The sequence below is a fragment of the Bos taurus genome, chromosome 2 (genome assembly GCF_002263795.3).
Source record: "Bos taurus isolate L1 Dominette 01449 registration number 42190680 breed Hereford chromosome 2, ARS-UCD2.0, whole genome shotgun sequence".
Taxonomy (NCBI): Eukaryota; Metazoa; Chordata; class Mammalia; order Artiodactyla; family Bovidae; genus Bos; species Bos taurus.
Window position 1 is genome coordinate 84,437,726 of NC_037329.1, and position 17,760 is coordinate 84,455,485.

The 17,760-nt window shown below is 37.7% G+C and overlaps 1 protein-coding gene across 4 annotated transcripts in view; it reads right to left on the bottom strand.

The window, feature by feature from the left end:
• Positions 1 to 17,760, bottom strand: part of DNAH7 (dynein axonemal heavy chain 7) — a 257,550-nt gene that overhangs the window by 62,707 nt on the left and 177,083 nt on the right. For all 4 annotated transcript variants that reach the window (XM_059874486.1, XM_025001611.2, NM_001143874.1 and 1 more), the window contains 2 exons: positions 14,879 to 15,042; positions 7,148 to 7,302 (listed from right to left, as the gene is read on the bottom strand). In XM_059874486.1, the coding sequence (XP_059730469.1) occupies positions 7,148 to 7,302; positions 14,879 to 15,042 (319 nt within the window). The remainder of the gene's footprint in view (positions 1 to 7,147; positions 7,303 to 14,878; positions 15,043 to 17,760) is intronic.

A 17,760-nucleotide genomic window follows, 5' to 3' on the forward strand; every position in this document is an offset into this window, starting at 1 on the left:
CTTTACTTTGAATGGAATGTGCCCAGGTAAACACAGGAAATGCTAATAGTAAGGAGGCAAGAATGATTATCAGGGAACAGTGGGCACCAAGTGTCACAATGTGCTAGCTTTTAAAACTTGATTTGTATTTTTTAATATTGTTTGTAGCAAACATCACCCCCAGTTTTCTGCTTGGTTTTAAATCTGTTTATATTTCTTTTTAAAAGTCAACTTTTTGCTGTAGAAATTTTCAAACTTTTTTCAGAGGTAAAAAGGATGGTATACTCTTGCCAATGTCACCCAATCCTGTTTCAACTATTCCTTATCTCACTCTGGATTATTTACAAACAAATCCCAGTCATCATAAAACTTCATCTGCAAATATTTGAGTAGGTGTCTCTGAAAGTTAAGGACTCTTATTTAAAAATTAATATATCTTAAAAATTATCAGTAATTCACAATTTCATCAAATATCAAGTCAGGGGATATGTTTACCCATTGTTTTAAAATACTTTGATTAGTGTTGGATTGCTAAATTGGGATACAAATAAATTCCATAAATTGTGATTGATATTCTCTAAGTTTTTTTAATACAATGTTTCTTGGCTTAAATTATAAATTGTAGAGTCAAATTTATTATTTTTTACCTTAAAAAATGTTTTTCTTAGAAAATATTTTCTTAGAAAGTTCTTTTCCAAAGACAATTGTTATTCCCTCAAGTTTTATTTTAGCATTTAGGTCTTCTCTTTTTATCTTTCATATTTAACTCTTTAGTTCATCTGAAGCACATTTTGGTACAAGGTGAGACTATGATTTGATCAGTGAAAAAACAATGCCTTACTCAAGTCTTTTGTTTTGTGTGTGTGTGAAATTTTGTTATTTCTTTACTCTGCATGTTAATGTCATCCTAGGTTTTTGTTTCATATGTGCAGTGTGCTAAGTCACTCGGTTGTGACCCCATGGACTGTAGCCTGCCAGGCTCCTCTGTCCATGGGGATTCTCCAGGCAAGAATGCTGGAATGGACAGCCATTTCCTTCTCCTGGGGATCCTCCCGACTCAGGTCAAACTCAAGTCTACCGCATTGCAGGCGGATTCTTTACCACTGAGCCACTGTAACTGACGTCGTTTTTGTGTGTGTGTGTGTGTGTGTGTGTGTTTTTTAATGAATTATCTACAATATAGTATTCCCTGCTGGCTCAGATGGTAAAGAATCTGCCTGCAATGCGGGAGACCTGGATTCAATCCTGGGTCAGGATAGATCCCCTGAAGGAGGGAATGGCAACCCACTCCAGTATTCTTGCCTGGAGAATCCCATGGACAGAAGAGCCTGGCGAGCTACAGTCCATGGGGTCGCAAAGAATTGGACATGACTGAGCTACTAACACTATACTACTATCTACATTATCCTATGTGAGATTTCAAATTAGTAGGAAAAAAGTTGCATACTGTGTTCAGCTGTGCAGCATATTACATTCAAAGTTGATTAAGCAATTACTGGGCACTTACTGACTACCCTCAAAGAGCTGGTGTTGAGAAACAATTATATACAAAACACTAAAGTCAGTTGTAGAAATCTGCAAATGTTTTAATCTTGGCACTTGATTGAACAGCTTGAGAGAGATGTCATAGAAAGAGATGTTTGAACTGCATATTAAATTTGAAGGAATTCACCAAAATTATGGAAGAGTACAGATGAAAGCTAAGAGATGTGAAAATATGTCATTTGTTACATGTACTGCCAGCTGCCATGTATTCCCATCTAACCCTCATCCCATGCATAATCTCTGTATCTCTCTTTAAACAAATAAGCTCAAAGACAGCAGAGGCCAAGTCTGTATTTTCATGCTGTGTTTTCAGTGGCACATGCCAGCTGCAAAATAAATATTTGTAAGATGAATGAATGAACAAAGAAATGAGAAAATGAAACAAACACTGAACCAGAAGTAGTTCTGCCCAAGGAAGGCTCAAATAACGCTAAGTTTTGCTCTAAATGCAAAGAATTTTTTTCACAGAGTTAATGCAAAGCCATTAAAAGCTCCTCTAAAACTGATTTCTTTTTTAAAAAATTAAAAAGTATTCTTTTATTTTTCCAGCTTTATTGAAGTGTGAACTGGTTAACTTATCAGAATATTAACATGAATAACATTCTACACACACCTTGACCACTGGTGTAGCTAATACAGATATACCTTTATTTTCTAGAACATTGGCTTTCAAACTTTTTATTTAAGCAGCAGGATACTTTTTTCAAAGAGGATTCTATATTAAAGCTCAATATAAACAACAAAAAAGGGAGGTCTGCAGAGGCAGGTGGGTGAAGGCAAAACCTCTGCCTTCTCTACCCAGCCCACCTGGCAGGGATCAGAAGTCACTTTCCTGGAATAGGTCAAAACTTAAAGAGAACTTCTTAAATGGAAGAATCTTTAGTTGGTTCTGTTTTAAAATTATAATAGTAACTGATTCTTTTCCTTGAAGGCTAAATATAAAAACAGTTATAAAATCTGCCATCTGTTTCCCTTTCTATAATAGATTTAAAACTTTTCATTTCTCCCTGATGATTAATGGTAGAAGGCATTGTGAATAATCATCATCCATTTTTAAAGTATTTCATTCCAAAAAGTAGGTTAAAGCAACTGTGAGTGACACAGAAAGCACTGGACAAAGGCAGAAGATTTGGGGACTAGTTTTAACACTTGCCTTACCTGAAGACACAGTCTTAGTTAAACCACATAACTAACATCCTCTGTCATCTTACTTACCTTGTTAATAAAATGTAGTGGTTATTAGAATTACGAGGTGGCAAGAATACACAGAAGAACTGTACAAAAAAGATCTTCATGACTAAGATAATCACGATGGTATGATCACTCACCTAGAGCCAGACATCCTGGAATGTGAAGTCAAGTGGGCCTTAGAAAGCATCACTACGAACAAAGCTAGTGGAGGTGATGGAATTCCAGTTGAGCTATTTCAAATCCTGAAAGATGATGCTGTGAAAGTGCTGCACTCAATATGCCAGCAAATTTGGAATACTCAGCAGTGGCCACAGGACTGGAAAAGGTCAGTTTTCATTCCAATCTCAAAGAAAGGCAATGCCAAAGAATGCTCAAACTACTGCACAATTGCACTCATCTCACACGCTAGTAAAATAATGCTCAAAATTCTCCAAGCCAGGCTTCAGCAATACGTGAACCATGAACTGGCAGATGTTCAAGCTGGATTTAGAAAAGGCAGAGGAACCAGAGATCAAATTGCCAACATCCGCTGGATCATGGAAAAAGCAAGAGAGTTCCAGAAAAACATCTGTTTCTGCTTTATTGATTATGCCAAAGCCTTTGACTGTATGGATCACAGTACACTGTGGAAAATTCTGAAGGAGATGGGAATACCAAATCACCTGACCTGCCTCTTGAGAAATCTGTATGCAGGTCAGGAAGCAACAGTTAGAACTGGACATGGAACAACAAACTGGTTCCAAATAGGAAAAGGAGTACGTCAAGGCTGTATATTGTCACCCTGCTTATTTAACTTATATGCAGAGTACATCATGAGAAATGCTGGGCTGAAAGAAGCACAAGCTGGAATCAAGATTGCTGAGAGAAACATCAATAACATCAGATATGCAGATGACACCACCCTTATGGCAGAAAGTGAAGAGGAACTAAAAAGCCTCTTGATGAAAGTGAAAAAGAAGAGTGAAAGTGTTGGCTTAAAGCTCAACATTCAGAAAACTAAGATCATGGCATCCGGTTCCATCACTTCATGGGAAATAAATGGGGAAACAGTGGAAACAGTGTCAGACTTTATTTTTGGGGGCTCCAAAATCATTGCAGACGGTGATTGCAGCCATGAAATTAAAAGACACTTACTCTTTGGAAGGAAAGTTATGACCAACCTAGATAGCACATTCAAAAGCAGAGACATTACTTTGCCAACAAAGGTCCGTCTAGTCAAGGCTATGATTTTTCTAGTGGTCATGTATGAATGTGAGAGTTGGTCTGTGAAGAAAGCTGAGAGCCGAAGAATTGATGCTTTTGAACTGTGGTGTTGGAGAAGACTCTTGAGAGTCCCTTGGACTGCAAGGAGATCCAACCAGTCCATTCTAAAGGAGATCAGTCCTGGGTATTCTTTGGAAGGAATGATGCTAAAGCTGAAACTCCAGTACTTTGGCCACCTTATGCAAAGAGTTGACTCATTGGAAGGAGTCCCTTGGACTGAGAGCTGAAGAATTGATGCTTTTGAACTGTGGTGTTGGAGAAGACTCTTGAGAGTCCCTTGGACTGCAAGGAGATCCAACCAGTCCATTCTAAAGGAGATCATTCCTTCCTTTGGAAGGAATGATGCTAAAGCTGAAACTCCAGTACCTTGGCCACCTTATGCAAAGAGTTGACTCATTGGAAAAGACTCTGATGCTGGGAGGAATTGGGGGCAGGAGGAGAAGGGGACGACAGAGGATGAGATGGCTGGATGGCATCACCGACTCGATGGACATGAGTTTGAATGAACTCCGGGAGTTGGTGATGGACAGGGAGGCCTGGTGTGCTGCGATTCATGGGGTCACAAAGAGTCGGACACGACTGAACTGACGGATTAGGATTACAATTAGATTTTAGACTTTTGTGGTCACAACTCCAAGTAAGAAATACATTTTAAATCTTGATCTACTATACACATGTGCATATAAAACTTTAAAAATTTCATGAAATAATGCTTACTCTATGCTATATAGCTTAATATGTTTTACTCCACTGCATTTCGTTTACAAATGCTGGTCTTGACCCACTATGTTGGTTCTCTCTCCTACAGTTGTGACCCATAGTTTAAGAAACAGTGGACAGATTGTCTGTATGGCCTTTCTCATTATACAAACTATATTATATGTAACTATGTATGATTTTAATGTAATTAAGAGATAATATATGAAAAAGTTGGCTTAAAACTCAACACTCAAAAAACTAAGATCATGGCATCTGGTCCCATCACTTTATGATAAATAGAAGGGCAAACAATGACAAACTTCATTTTCTTGGGCTCCAAAATCAGTGCGGCTGGTGACTGTATCCATGAGGTTAAAAGACGCTTGATCCTTGGAAGAAAAGCTATGACAAACCTATTAGAAAGCAGAGATGTTACTTTGCCAACAAAGGTCCATCTAGTCAAAGCTATGGTGTTTCCAGTAGTCATGTATGGATGTGAGAGTTGGACCATAAAGAAGGCTGAGCACCAAAGAATTGATGCTTTTGAACTGTGGTACTGGAGAAGACTCTTGAGAATCCCTTGGACTGCAAGGAGATCCAACCAGTCCATCCTAAAGGAAATCAGTCCTGAATATGCATTGGAAGGACTGATGTTGAAGCTGAAGCTCCACTTCAATACTCTGGCCGCCTGATGCAAAGAACTAACTCACTGGAAAAGACCCTGAAGCTGGGAAACATTGAAGGCAGGAGGAGGAGACAACAGAGGATGAGATGGTTGGGTGGTATCATGGACTCAATGGACGTGAGTTTGAGCAAGCTTCAGAAGTTGGTGAAGGGCAGGGAAGCCTGGCGTGCTGCAGTCCATGGGCTCACATAGAGTTGGACATGACTAAGGACTAAAATGAACTGAACTGATACATAAACCACATAATAAATCCCAAACAAAAAAACTAATATAAGTTGATTTTATCAGACACTGTCATAAGTACCCAAATTACAGTAACTCATTTCTTCCTTGCACAAAATATAAATGGGGAAATTGAGTCTCAGAAAGGTGACTGAACCAAGTTCTGAGTAAAAGAGGCAGGTACTCTGATTCCAGAGCCAGTGCACAATGGTCCTAACAAGGGTTAGTGAAGTATGCTCAATTTATACTTTTATAACAGATATATTGTCTGATCCTGCCCATTAAACAAGCAAAATATCTGATACAGAGATCAGGTTGTCTCTTTTTTGGTAACTCCATATCATTATACTATAAGAACACCAGTCAGATGAATGAAATACTACTTGTGTAAGTGTTTGTGTGTGTCCATATATATAAACACAACATTTTATAGGTAGACTTAGATTTTTTCATCTCATTCTTATCCAAACCAAGCCTAAAATTGCAATTAATATATTGCAAAAATAAATTAATATAATACAAAAATAAACTGTCAGTAAGTCTATTTGGTATATCTGTTTTTATTCTTTCCGTGTGTCACTGGTTCTATTACAACTGGGATTTGCTTAACTTGTCCTGGGGCTAAACATGTTGTCTTTTCCTAATGTTGACAATTTACTTGGTCAAGTAAATAGTCAAAATTTGATAGACAATATGGAGTCAAAATGTGACTAATAATCCCAACTCAAATAAGTACTTTGGTTTACATAGACAAGTGTGGCCTGTGTTTAGAATTTCATTGAAAAATTCTTGGCATGTTTTTAATTTCTCCATTATAAATGACAAGTCAGACACATAAAATGCATACCCACTTCCCTGCCACTTTTGTAGGATAAGTAGAGAGAAGAATAAAGAAATATTTGGACTAATGTGTTAAAATATTTTTGGCATATCAAGTGGCCCTTTTCGTTGTAGAAGTAGGGCTATCATGAGAACTAAGGAAGGGCAAACAACAGACAAAAATTACAACAGCTAAATTAGCTATACTAGAAATCAGCTAATTTAAATTAGAAGACGCATCCCAAATGAATCTTGAGAAAAGAAAAGCATCCTAACTTGTTAGAGCTATAATCTCTAAAGTTCTCACTTGATTCATTATCAATAAATAATGAAAGATATTAACAAAGTAATCATTTAAGATGAACCTGATTCAAATACCTTAAAAAAAAACCCTTATGCCATTTTGGGTTTAACTGTGCCCTTTCCTGGAGAAGGCAATGGCATCCCACTCCAGTACTTTTGCCTGGAAAATCCCATGGACAGAGGAGCCTGGTGGGCTGCAGTCCATGGGGTCGCTAGAGTCGGACACGACTGAGCGACTTCACTTTCACTTTTCACTTTCATGCATTGGAGAAGAAAATGGCAAACCACTCCAGTGTTCTTGCCTGGAGAATCCCAGGGACGGGGAAGCCTGGTGGGCTGCCGTCTCTGGGGTCGCACAGAGCCGGACACAACTGAAGTGACTTAGCAGCAGTGCCCTTTCCAGATATTTCTGTAATTCATGCTTATTGTTCAACTACATACCAGGGGTACCAAATTGGATGCAGTTTTCCAAAGTTCTGACATAGTCAGGGTCACTTAATTTAATTAGGTGAAGACTATTGGTTTTTTCCATGTTCTTGATCCATTTATTAGCCTGACCTTGAGGATCTATCATCAGAGGCCACCTTCTTGCATTCCTGAAAGGGAAAGGAAGACAATGCTGGTCAAGTCACAATTTGTCTCTATTTAAAGATGCATGTATCACTTTCTTACAGTTTATACTTTACAGTGTTATTTTATTTTGTAACTTGTTTTGAGAAACTGTGGTTCTTGAAGCAGAGACATTTAAATTGAACAGGCTACTAGAATGACAACTATAAAAGCCATCTGGCAAACTTAACACAAGTTCTTTTACTCCTTTTGGAAAATTACAATTTCTTAAATGTTAAAGGATATTTTTGAAAATGTTTGCTGTTCTTGCTACTTAAATCACAATGATAACTGTCAAGAGGACCAGAAATCAGGAAACTCCAATTCTTCACTAGGCCCTGCTGTTTATTACTCCTGTGACCTTGGGCAAGCCACTTCATTTCTTCATCTTCTATCTGCTATCATTTGTACAAGAGGGAAAGAGAAAAGATGGAGACATCATATCTCTTTGAAATTTAGACCATTAAAGATACAATGATCTAAAAAAAAAAAGATGTGAAGCAAAATTTTGTATCATCTAATCTTCATAATGACAATCAACCCTTAAGTGTTAACACAACTGTGACCCAGTAACTTCCAGCACTTGTAAACTTAATGTCACATTTGTATTGGGTTGGTCAAAAATTCATTCGAGTTCTTCATAAGATCTTATGGAAAAACCCAAGTGATTTTTTTTTTTTTTTTTTTTTGCTAATCCAATAGTTCACTACATACTTGCCCAGAGAGTGTGAGCTTCTTATGGACTGAAATATATTCTATGAAAGTCAAGGTTTGCCCCATGAGAGAGCTCATACTTATTGCTTTATTCTCACTCATATCTCCTTTTTTGGGATAAGAACAAGAGCAGCGAACCACCACAAGGCACCCAGTTTACAGTTCAGGGTGTTGTTGGGTCACAAAGAGTTAACCAGTTTCAGCCATCTGGACATAGTATCCAACCACATAGCTTTCTGCTTTCTGTGAAACATAAACAGCATTAAGATAACCATTCTTTTTCTTTTTCTTAGAAGTTTCAATAAACACGAGTTGTCACTTTGGCCAGTTTCCCTAAAGATACTCTTTAGGGAAGAGTACTCTTCCATAAGTCAGCACAGCAAATTCATGCAGAGCATCAGAAGAGCAGGAGGAGGAAAGAAAAGGTGACTGGGACAAAAGAAAAAAAAAGCTTGGGGTGAACCAGAATAATATATTCATTTCCATCTCATTATAATACAAACTTAGAATTTCATTGGATAATTTGTCCCAAATGGAAGTAACCACAGTTCTCCAATATTAGCATTATATAATGTATTAATCCGCCTGGGCAGCCATAACAAACTGCCACAGACTGTCTTAACAGAAACTTAGTTTCTAACATCTCTGGAGGCTGGAAGCTCAAGATCAAGGTGCTAGCAGAGGTCTCTGTCCTTGGTTTGCAGAAAACACAGACCTCTTGCTGTGTCTCAGGTGGCCTTTGTTCTGCACGTATGTCCACGGTATCTCTCCTTCTTCTTAGGAGGACACCATTCTCACTGGAAAAGGGTTCTGCACTTATGACCTTATTTAACCTTAACTATCACCTTGAAGGCCCTATCTCCAGATATAATAACACAGTGGATTATATCTTCAACATACGGTTTCGTAGTGGGTGAGGGGACAGAACTCATGTTATAATATTAATTACATTGAGGAAGAAATGAGACCAAAAGAATAGTGCAATATCTTAGATGCAACAAACTAATAAAAAGGGGATCCTATCCATAAGAAACTAAAGGAAGTGAGAGGGAAATTAGAAACAAAACTTACATCTAAGAGTTCATTCTGTTACACACTTCAGAAATATATTTAAGGTTGGAGGATTATGTGAGCGTTAGACAGCATTTATGCTTCCCTAAAGAAACTAAAATGACTCACTCTTCCTTCTGTTGCTTCCATACTTTTTTAGGTACAATACCATGTTCATGCTGTTTCTTTGTCCAAAATGTACCTTTTCCCATCCTCTCATATTCTACATTTCATGGCAAATTCAAATGCTATCAGTCCACAAAGCCTGTCTTGATATCTTTTGTCATGCAACTTCTTTAGCCATTCATCCATATTACATTTATGTACTTCCCTATAATGATATTTTATTATGGTAATTCTATAATTTATTAGCTGCATCACTCAACTAAATTATATATCCTGAGGGAGGAACCATGCTGACTCTTTTTTATCCTCTTTCCCTAAATCAAATAAAATTTGCATGTGATAATCCACTGAAGTGGCAACAGCCAAAAAAAAAAAAAAAAATCTGATAAAGACCATACAAGTTAACACATTCTAAAAATGAACAGTTTATAAGAGATTACACCTGAATGAAGAATACTGGTCCAAAGAACACCATCTCAAAATCAGAAGAAAGGACTTCTGGTGTTGACCAAACCTGGTGAAGTTCATTAGAGCCTGTATCTGTCACTGATTACACTGAAGACAGTAGGACAAAATACAAAAATCAACTATTTGCAGATTCTAAAAAGTAAGTAATAAGAAGTGAACGGAAGAAAAGTTAAAGCTTGAGGAATGACCGATAAGGGAGTGGTGACCTTCTTGTACATGTGTGCGTGCATGTGTGTGTTTTCTGTCTTCTGGTTTTGATCTGAGAATAGGCCTAATGCAGGGATCCGTGCAGCAGGCACAGGTAGCAGAAACTCAAAACAGAAGACTGAAAAAATAATCACGCGTGAGCCAGAGAGCACTGAGGGGATCTCTCTGTTCTCTCTCCCCTGCCCGCAGGTCAGCCCTACCACATTACAGCATTACCACAGCAGAGCGCTCGTGATGCAGTCACCTAAAACACTGAGTGAAAATCTCTCTCTCTGGATAGAAGAGCTGGAAAAGGGGACCTCTGTTGTGCCTAGAGTCTGAGGGGTGTCATAACCTGTTCATGCTGCTATTACAGGATTCAATCCAAAATTACTCAATATACAAAGCACCAGAATGTGACTAATTCTCAAAGAAACACCTGTGGCAGATTCGTGTTGATGTATGGCAAAACCAATACAATATTGTAAAGTAATTAGCCTCCAGTTAAAATAAATAAATTTATATTAAAAAAAAGGAATAAAGGAAAGCAATGATAAATTTGACTTCAAAAAAAAACCCTTTAAAGCAGTTATTATAACAACACTTCATTTGGTAAAGGTGAGTACTTTTAAAAACAAATGGAAAGAGGTATTCTAGCAGATAAATAGAAAGTATGACAAGATCACATGAAAATTTTAGAACTGAAAAGGATAATATCTGAAATAAAAATTTCACTGTAAGAACTCAATAGTAGACAATCAGTGAACTTGATGACCTATGAATAAAAATTATCCTATTTGAATAATAAAAAGGATAGTAAAAAAAGAAATAGAGTCTCAAAGACTTGTGAGAAAATATTAAAAGGTTTAATGTTCATGTCATTTGGGCTAGAAAGAAGAAACAGATTGGTGTGGAAAACATATTTTAAAAAACTGTTGAAACTTGCCTAAATTCAGTGAAACACGTAAATTCACAGCTTCACAAAACTCAATTCTGAAAAGGAGAAACTAAAAAACCAAAAAACCCCCACCCACACCCAGCCTCATTATAATCAAACTGCTGAGAACAAAAGATTTGAAAAAAATATATTTTTAAAGCATCAGAGAGTAATGATATATTACATTTAGATGTCAATTATTCAAAAGACTGAAGATTTTATATCAGAAATCATGGAACCAGAACATAGTAAAACATATTTAAAGTGTTGAAAGAAAAGAACTGTCAACCCAGCTTTCCATGTCCACCGAAAATATCCTTTAAGAATAAAGGCAAAATGAAGATGTTCTCAAAATTATGGGCCAGCAGATCTAAACAGATGCTAATGCTAAAGTTCTTCACCCTTAGGGGAAACAATGCTACAGTGAATTTTAGAAATAAATGAGGAGCAAAAATGGTAAATAGAACAGGCTATTTCCCCCTCTTAAGTTCTTTCAAATATATATGAATACTGAGGCAAAACACTGAGTGTGTGTGGACAGGCAGAGTTTCAATGCATGTAATACATACGACTGCTACTAAGTCGCTTCAGTCGTGTCCGACTCTGTGCGACCCCAGAGATGACAGCCCACCAGACTTCCCCGTCCCTGGGATTCTCCAGGCAAGAACACTGGAGTGGGTTGCCATTTCCTTCTCCAATGCATGAAAGTGAAAAGTGAAAGTGAAGTCGCTCAGTCGTGTCCGACTCTAGCGACCCCATGGACTGCAGCCTACCAGGCTCCTCCGTCCATGGGATTTTCCAGGCAAAAGTACTGGAGTGGGGTGCCATTGCCTTCTCCAATACTTATGACTGCAATAGCATAATCAGGGGAGGGTGGAGGGGACTTGTACAGTTACAAGGCTTCTACGTTTTAACTGAAATGGTAAAACATCTCTAGATAGATTGTGAGAATTTGTACTGAAAAATAATGCAAAGTATTATAGTTAAAAATTGATCAATTAAAATGGGATACTAAAAATGGTGGATCATTCAAATATTCTAAAATAACAAGAAATGGGGAAGAGGGCAACAAAAAATCAGATGTAAAAACAGAAAAATAATAATCTGTTACGTCTAATTTCAATGATATCAACCACACCATGGTTGGATGGCATCATCAACTCAATGGACATGAGTTTGAGAAAACTCTGAGAGATAGTGAAGGACAGGGAAGCCTGGCATGCTGCAGTCCATGGGGTCACAAACAGTCAGACACGACTTAGTGACTGAACTACATGATGATATATGTAGTCTGCATGGAAGGAAGGAATTTAGATATATAGCAGTGGTGCATTTCAAAGGATTTTGCTATTTTCCTCTTTACACACACACACACACATACACAAAATTAGATCAAAACAGACAAATAAAGGTGAGTGTTCTCAGTTTTTATTGCTGCTGAAATAAACCTAATTTATCTGACTCCTGTAGAAATTAAAACTTAAAGACATTTTTTAGAAGCAGAGTTATATTGGATATAGGTATGACGTACTCACCAAGCTGCTAAATAATCCCAATACTTTCCCTGTGAAACATTCAGATATTATCCAATTACATTCAGTGTTATCACTGGTCCTTGAAATTCTGATTAGCCAAGGACCTTCCTTCAAGTGTCAGTAGCTCTAAAAGTTAAGTATGTTCTAAATTGTCCAAATTTTATATATTCTTTTAGTTTCCTAAATTATTGACTCCTCCTTCAGTTGAGATAGTATGTGAAAAGTATCTAACACAAAATCAGGTCTTTAGTAAGCGCTCTGTATTAGATATTATTATCAAGTAAGTATCTCTGGGGAAGGAAGAAGACACTGACAAGGAACACTTATCTGACGCTTCAAAATGATCAAGCATGCGCACTCACTCCCAGTTGTGTCCGAATCTTTGTGACCCTTTTTGGGCTGTAGCCCGCAAGGCTCTTCTGTCCAAGAAATTTTCCAGGCAAGAATCCTGGAGCCTACTGTCATTTCCTACTACAGGAAATCTTCCCAGTCAGGGATTAAAACCTGTATTTCCTACACTGGCAGATGGATTCTTTACCGTTGAGTCACTTGGGAGGCCCTCAAAATGATCACCTTAACCTATTTCCTGAAACCTCTCAGTAAAAGATTACCAAAATCATTGACCAAAAAAACCAAGAATGAAAAACGTTACTATTTCCTTCTTAGTAAGGTTTCTACCATTAGTTCTTGCTAAGAATACAACACTTTTACAAACAAATAGCAAACACGTAGGGGTTATGGCTCATTAAAACTATTTTTCTACTTCCTGAAATGGGAGTTCATCTTGAAAAATAATCACTGAAAGATTTGGAATCTTAAAAGTGGAAATATTCATCAATAGTTCCAGTATTATTGAAATGACTGGACCTAAAAGAAAGGGTATTTATTTGCTGGAAACTAACAAGTGTATTATTCTCCACTGAATAGATAACAGTTATAGGAATAGGTTTAGATGTCCTACTAGGTAGAACAAAGGTATATAAATCACAAACCAAAATAATAAATGCATAACTACTACTACATGGGACATTATCAATTATTTTCACAACCGTTTGAGAAGAGCAAAGGTTTTTCTGAGAGGGAAACAGCAGCAGCAGCAGCAACAACAACTGGACTATTATTTAAGCTGAAGATAATCGGTCCAGCTGGACAAGGTAAAAGGTAGACTTCTTTATATTTCTACCGAAATTTTTAAAATAAAATTTTATTATCATTGTTACTTGTATAATATTACATTTTGACTTCTGCAGCATGCTCACCACCAAAGGATTAGTTTCCATTCACTACCAAACCTTGGTCCCTTTACCTATCTCACCTTCCCCTCACACCCCTTCCTCTCTGGTAACCACTTTGCTCTCTGTATCCATGTGTTTGCTTATTTTGTTTATTATTGATCTACTTACTTATTTAATATTTCACATAGGAGTGAAAACATACAGTATTTGTCTTTTTCCATCTGACTTATTTCACTTAGCATAATACCCTCAAGGTCCATCCATGTTGTTACAAGTGGCAGGATTTCATCTTTTTTGTGGCTGAGTAGTATTTCCTGGGAAAGTTTAGTCCTTTTACAATAATCCAGTAAATAAATGCTATAAAAATCCATATGTCAGGATCATTTGCTGAACAGTTAAGAAATTTGTTCACTATAATTTTAATTTGTAGAATAATTTTCATAAATATTACTCATAAAAACTTAATAATAACTGGTTTTTACCCATGGTGGCTAATTCTGTTTTAAACATTTACATGCCTCAACCATTTTTACTTTCGGTAATATATCAAGTATTTTATCAGTAGTAAACTAACAACTAATCAAAACATGTAACACAAAACCGAATGTTTGCTACTGATGGTTTACTTGTGCTATTCCTAACATGCTAAAACCTCCAAGAAGACTGGCCCAGTGAAAGAAGACCCTTCATAATGTGACCTTGAAAATAACACAATTAATAGTTGTCCTTACAGTAGGGCAGAGTGAAGTTCTTGGCTACTGAAAGAAAAGACCCCAAGGAAAGGTAAGGATGGATGAGCCTCCAGTATTCTCCCAACCTCATCTCCATGGGTTTTATCTACTAACCAGGAGATTCTAGGAATAGCACCACTTTTTGAAAAGCCCCAGTCAGTCCAGGACCCAGAAATATATCCATACCACTTAAGGTGGTCCCACACCCAGCAGGGACTAAGACATCATCACCACAAACTTACCCCTGGATGTTTCATTAACCTACAATAACCAAACCCTGTGTTCTATGAGAATAAAAATTTGGGACTTCATTCACTTATGGCAGGGTTTTGCGCTATTTGCTAAAAATTGATTAAAAATTAAGCAAAAGTCATCTGAGGTTTTTACTTTAATGACTACTGTCTCCAATACTCAACTGCTCCAACATTAATTGGAGAAGGATGTGCTCATCCATATTTAACTAATTTATTAAGCAATTTTTTTCAATACTATAAAAGTTTACTAGCTGCATTAAAAAAAGGTATACAGATAAACAAATCTATTGATTGACAGAGAACATTTGTGAAAAAAAATTTCCTTACATTATGATAATCCCATTATCAATAGAAAATGAGTCAGAAGGTAATCCAGCAATATTCCAGGCTCGAATTGTCACTGCTTCTCCCAGGATATTCATAAGGGAATAATCTTCAGAGCAGGGGATATCTCTTCTTTTGCACAAATTTGTCCACTCCTTGATTTGGTTCTTTGAGACATACACAGAGAGATATAAAAATGAGGCTGTTTTGTAAAATCCTCAATTATACTTTGAGCCAACAAATCATGGTTGAAACTACCTAAAAGTTGATTTGTGTTCATCATATTTTTAAGTAAAATTATAATTCAGAAGCTCTACTATGTATTCAAATGAAAATTATATCTACTGTTAAGGTAAAATTTAGATAGATCACTTACTAGTGAATTCAGAACTTTGTATATGGAAAAAATAATTGCCAATTATGATTCTAAAGCTTCATTTGACAAAGTAGATGGAGGTTACCATGTTTTTCTATATATTTTCTTTAAGTTATGAAAATCAGTATTACTATAATATTGTGGTACAAAAGTAAATCCAATTTGAACCAGTAGGGGACACAGAAAACACCTGTATCAGACTCTCACTTATTCTGGGGGTGGGACTGTAGCAGGGCTCTTGGGCACAAATAAGAATCAGGCCACACACTGGAGTTTTGGATACCTCACCTGGGGCACAGTGTGCTAGGATGCTCAAGAATACAAAATGGTGCATCAAGCTTAGGTTCATACTCAGAAAATCAGAAATCAAGGTCCAATATGAGGTTACAGACCAAAGGGTTCAGAAATAGTGAAAAACATGACTGGAGAGAAAATAGGTTAGGAAGGGGCATATATATGTGGTATTGATACCAGTCCATGGGCAAATAAAGATGCTGTGTGTGCCAAGTGTGTGCCTAGCCAAGAGGGCATGGTAGGTACTACCATCTCCCTCAGGTTCCTGCTGAGTAGATTGGACCAATATTCCTTTGGTACATGAAAACGCTATGATGGTTTGGGGACAATTGATGCCTTTCATGACCTTGATTACCTGGTTATTCCCTAGAATGGCCCACAGCTGCGTCTGTGTGATGTTCTCTCAAGAGTCAATTCAGATTATGAACCTTTGTCAGGAATATCGACAAAATGATACTGTGTTCTTCTCACTGCAGCCCATCCATGGCACAGAATTTCACACTGTCCATTTATAGATGATACTTTTATTTTGATTCAAGTGTTTCCTACCAGGCTTTTCTGTCATAATTATATGATCTTAGGTATGATTAAGGCTTTCTTGGATGGTGGGACACAACATAAAGTCATTCATTAGATGAGAGGCAGAACTCCATTACTCAAAGCTCCAAATAAGAGAAACCTCCCCAACAGGAGGCTACACCTGACACAGGGTAATAGTGAGCTTGAACTGCAGGGGGCAGTTTACAAACGTCAAGCAGAGTGGGGTGGAGTTGGCTAGGTTTCCTGGGCTTCCTGAGGACTGGTCTCTGGAGTAGTTCCACAGGCACTGGGAAGAAGGGACTAGGTATCTGGGGGGTCTCTGGAAGTTGTGAAAGTGAAAGTCACTCAGTCGTGTCCGACTACTTGTGAGTCCATGGACGATATAGTCCATGGAATTCTCCAGGCCAGAATACTAGAGGGGGTAGCCTTTCCCTTCTCCAGGGAATCTTCCCAACCCAGGAATTGAACCCAGGTCTCCCACATTGCAGGTGTATTCTTTACCAGCTGAGCCACAAGGGAAGCCCTCTGGAAGTTGGGTATGTGCCTACTGTAACCCAGGATTATCATAGCCTGATAAGGCAAATGGTTGAGGTGAGGGCTTAGCAAACTGCCCATAAAGGGGAATTCAGAGTTGTTAATCATGATTCAAGATTGAGTTAAGACAGCACACTATTGAATACTTACTAAGTATCATCTGCGTTTTTTATTTCCCATGAAGTGATGGGACCAGATGCCATGATCTTCATTTTTGGAATGTTGAGCCTTAAGCCAACTTTTTCACTCTCCTCTTTCACTTTCATCAAGAGGGTTTTTAGTTCCTCTTCACTTTCTGCCATAAGAGTGGTGTCATCTGCATATCTGAGGTTATTGATATTTCTCCCGGCAATCTTGATTCCAGCTTGTGCTTCTTCCAGTCCAGCGTTTCTCATGATGTACTCTGGATATAAGTTAAATAAACAGGGTGACAATATACAGCCTTGACGTACTCCTTTTCCTATTTGGAACCAGTCTGTTGTTCCATGTCCAGTTCTAACTGTTGCTTCCTGACCTGCAGACAAATTTCTCAAGAGGCAGATCACGTGGTCTGGTATTCCCATCTCTTTCAGAATTTTCCACAGTTTATTGTGATCCACACAGTCAAAGGCTTTGGCATAGTCAATAAAGTAGAAATAAGATGTTTTTCTGGAACTCTCTTGCTTTTTCCATGATCCAGCAGATGTTGGCAATTTGATCTCTGGTTCCTCTGCCTTTTCTAAAACCAGCTTGAACATCAGGAAGTTCACGGTTCACGTATTGCTGAAGCCTGGCTTGGAGAATTTTGAGCATTACTTTACTAGCGTGTGAGATGACTGCAATTGTGCGGTAGTTTGAGCATTCTCTGGCATTGCCTTTCTTTGGGATTGGAATGAAAACTGACCTTTTCCAGTCCTGTGGCCACTGCTGAATTTTCCAAATTTGCTGGCATATTGATTGCAGCACTTTCACAGCATCATCTTTCAGGATTTGAAATAGCTCAACTGTAATTCCATCACCTCCACTAACTTTGTTCGTAGTGATGCTTTCTAAGGCCCACTTGACTTCACATTCCAGGATGTCTGGTTCTAGGTGAATGATCACACCATCATGATTATCTTGGTCATGAAGATCTTTTTTGTACAGTTCTGTGTATTCTTGC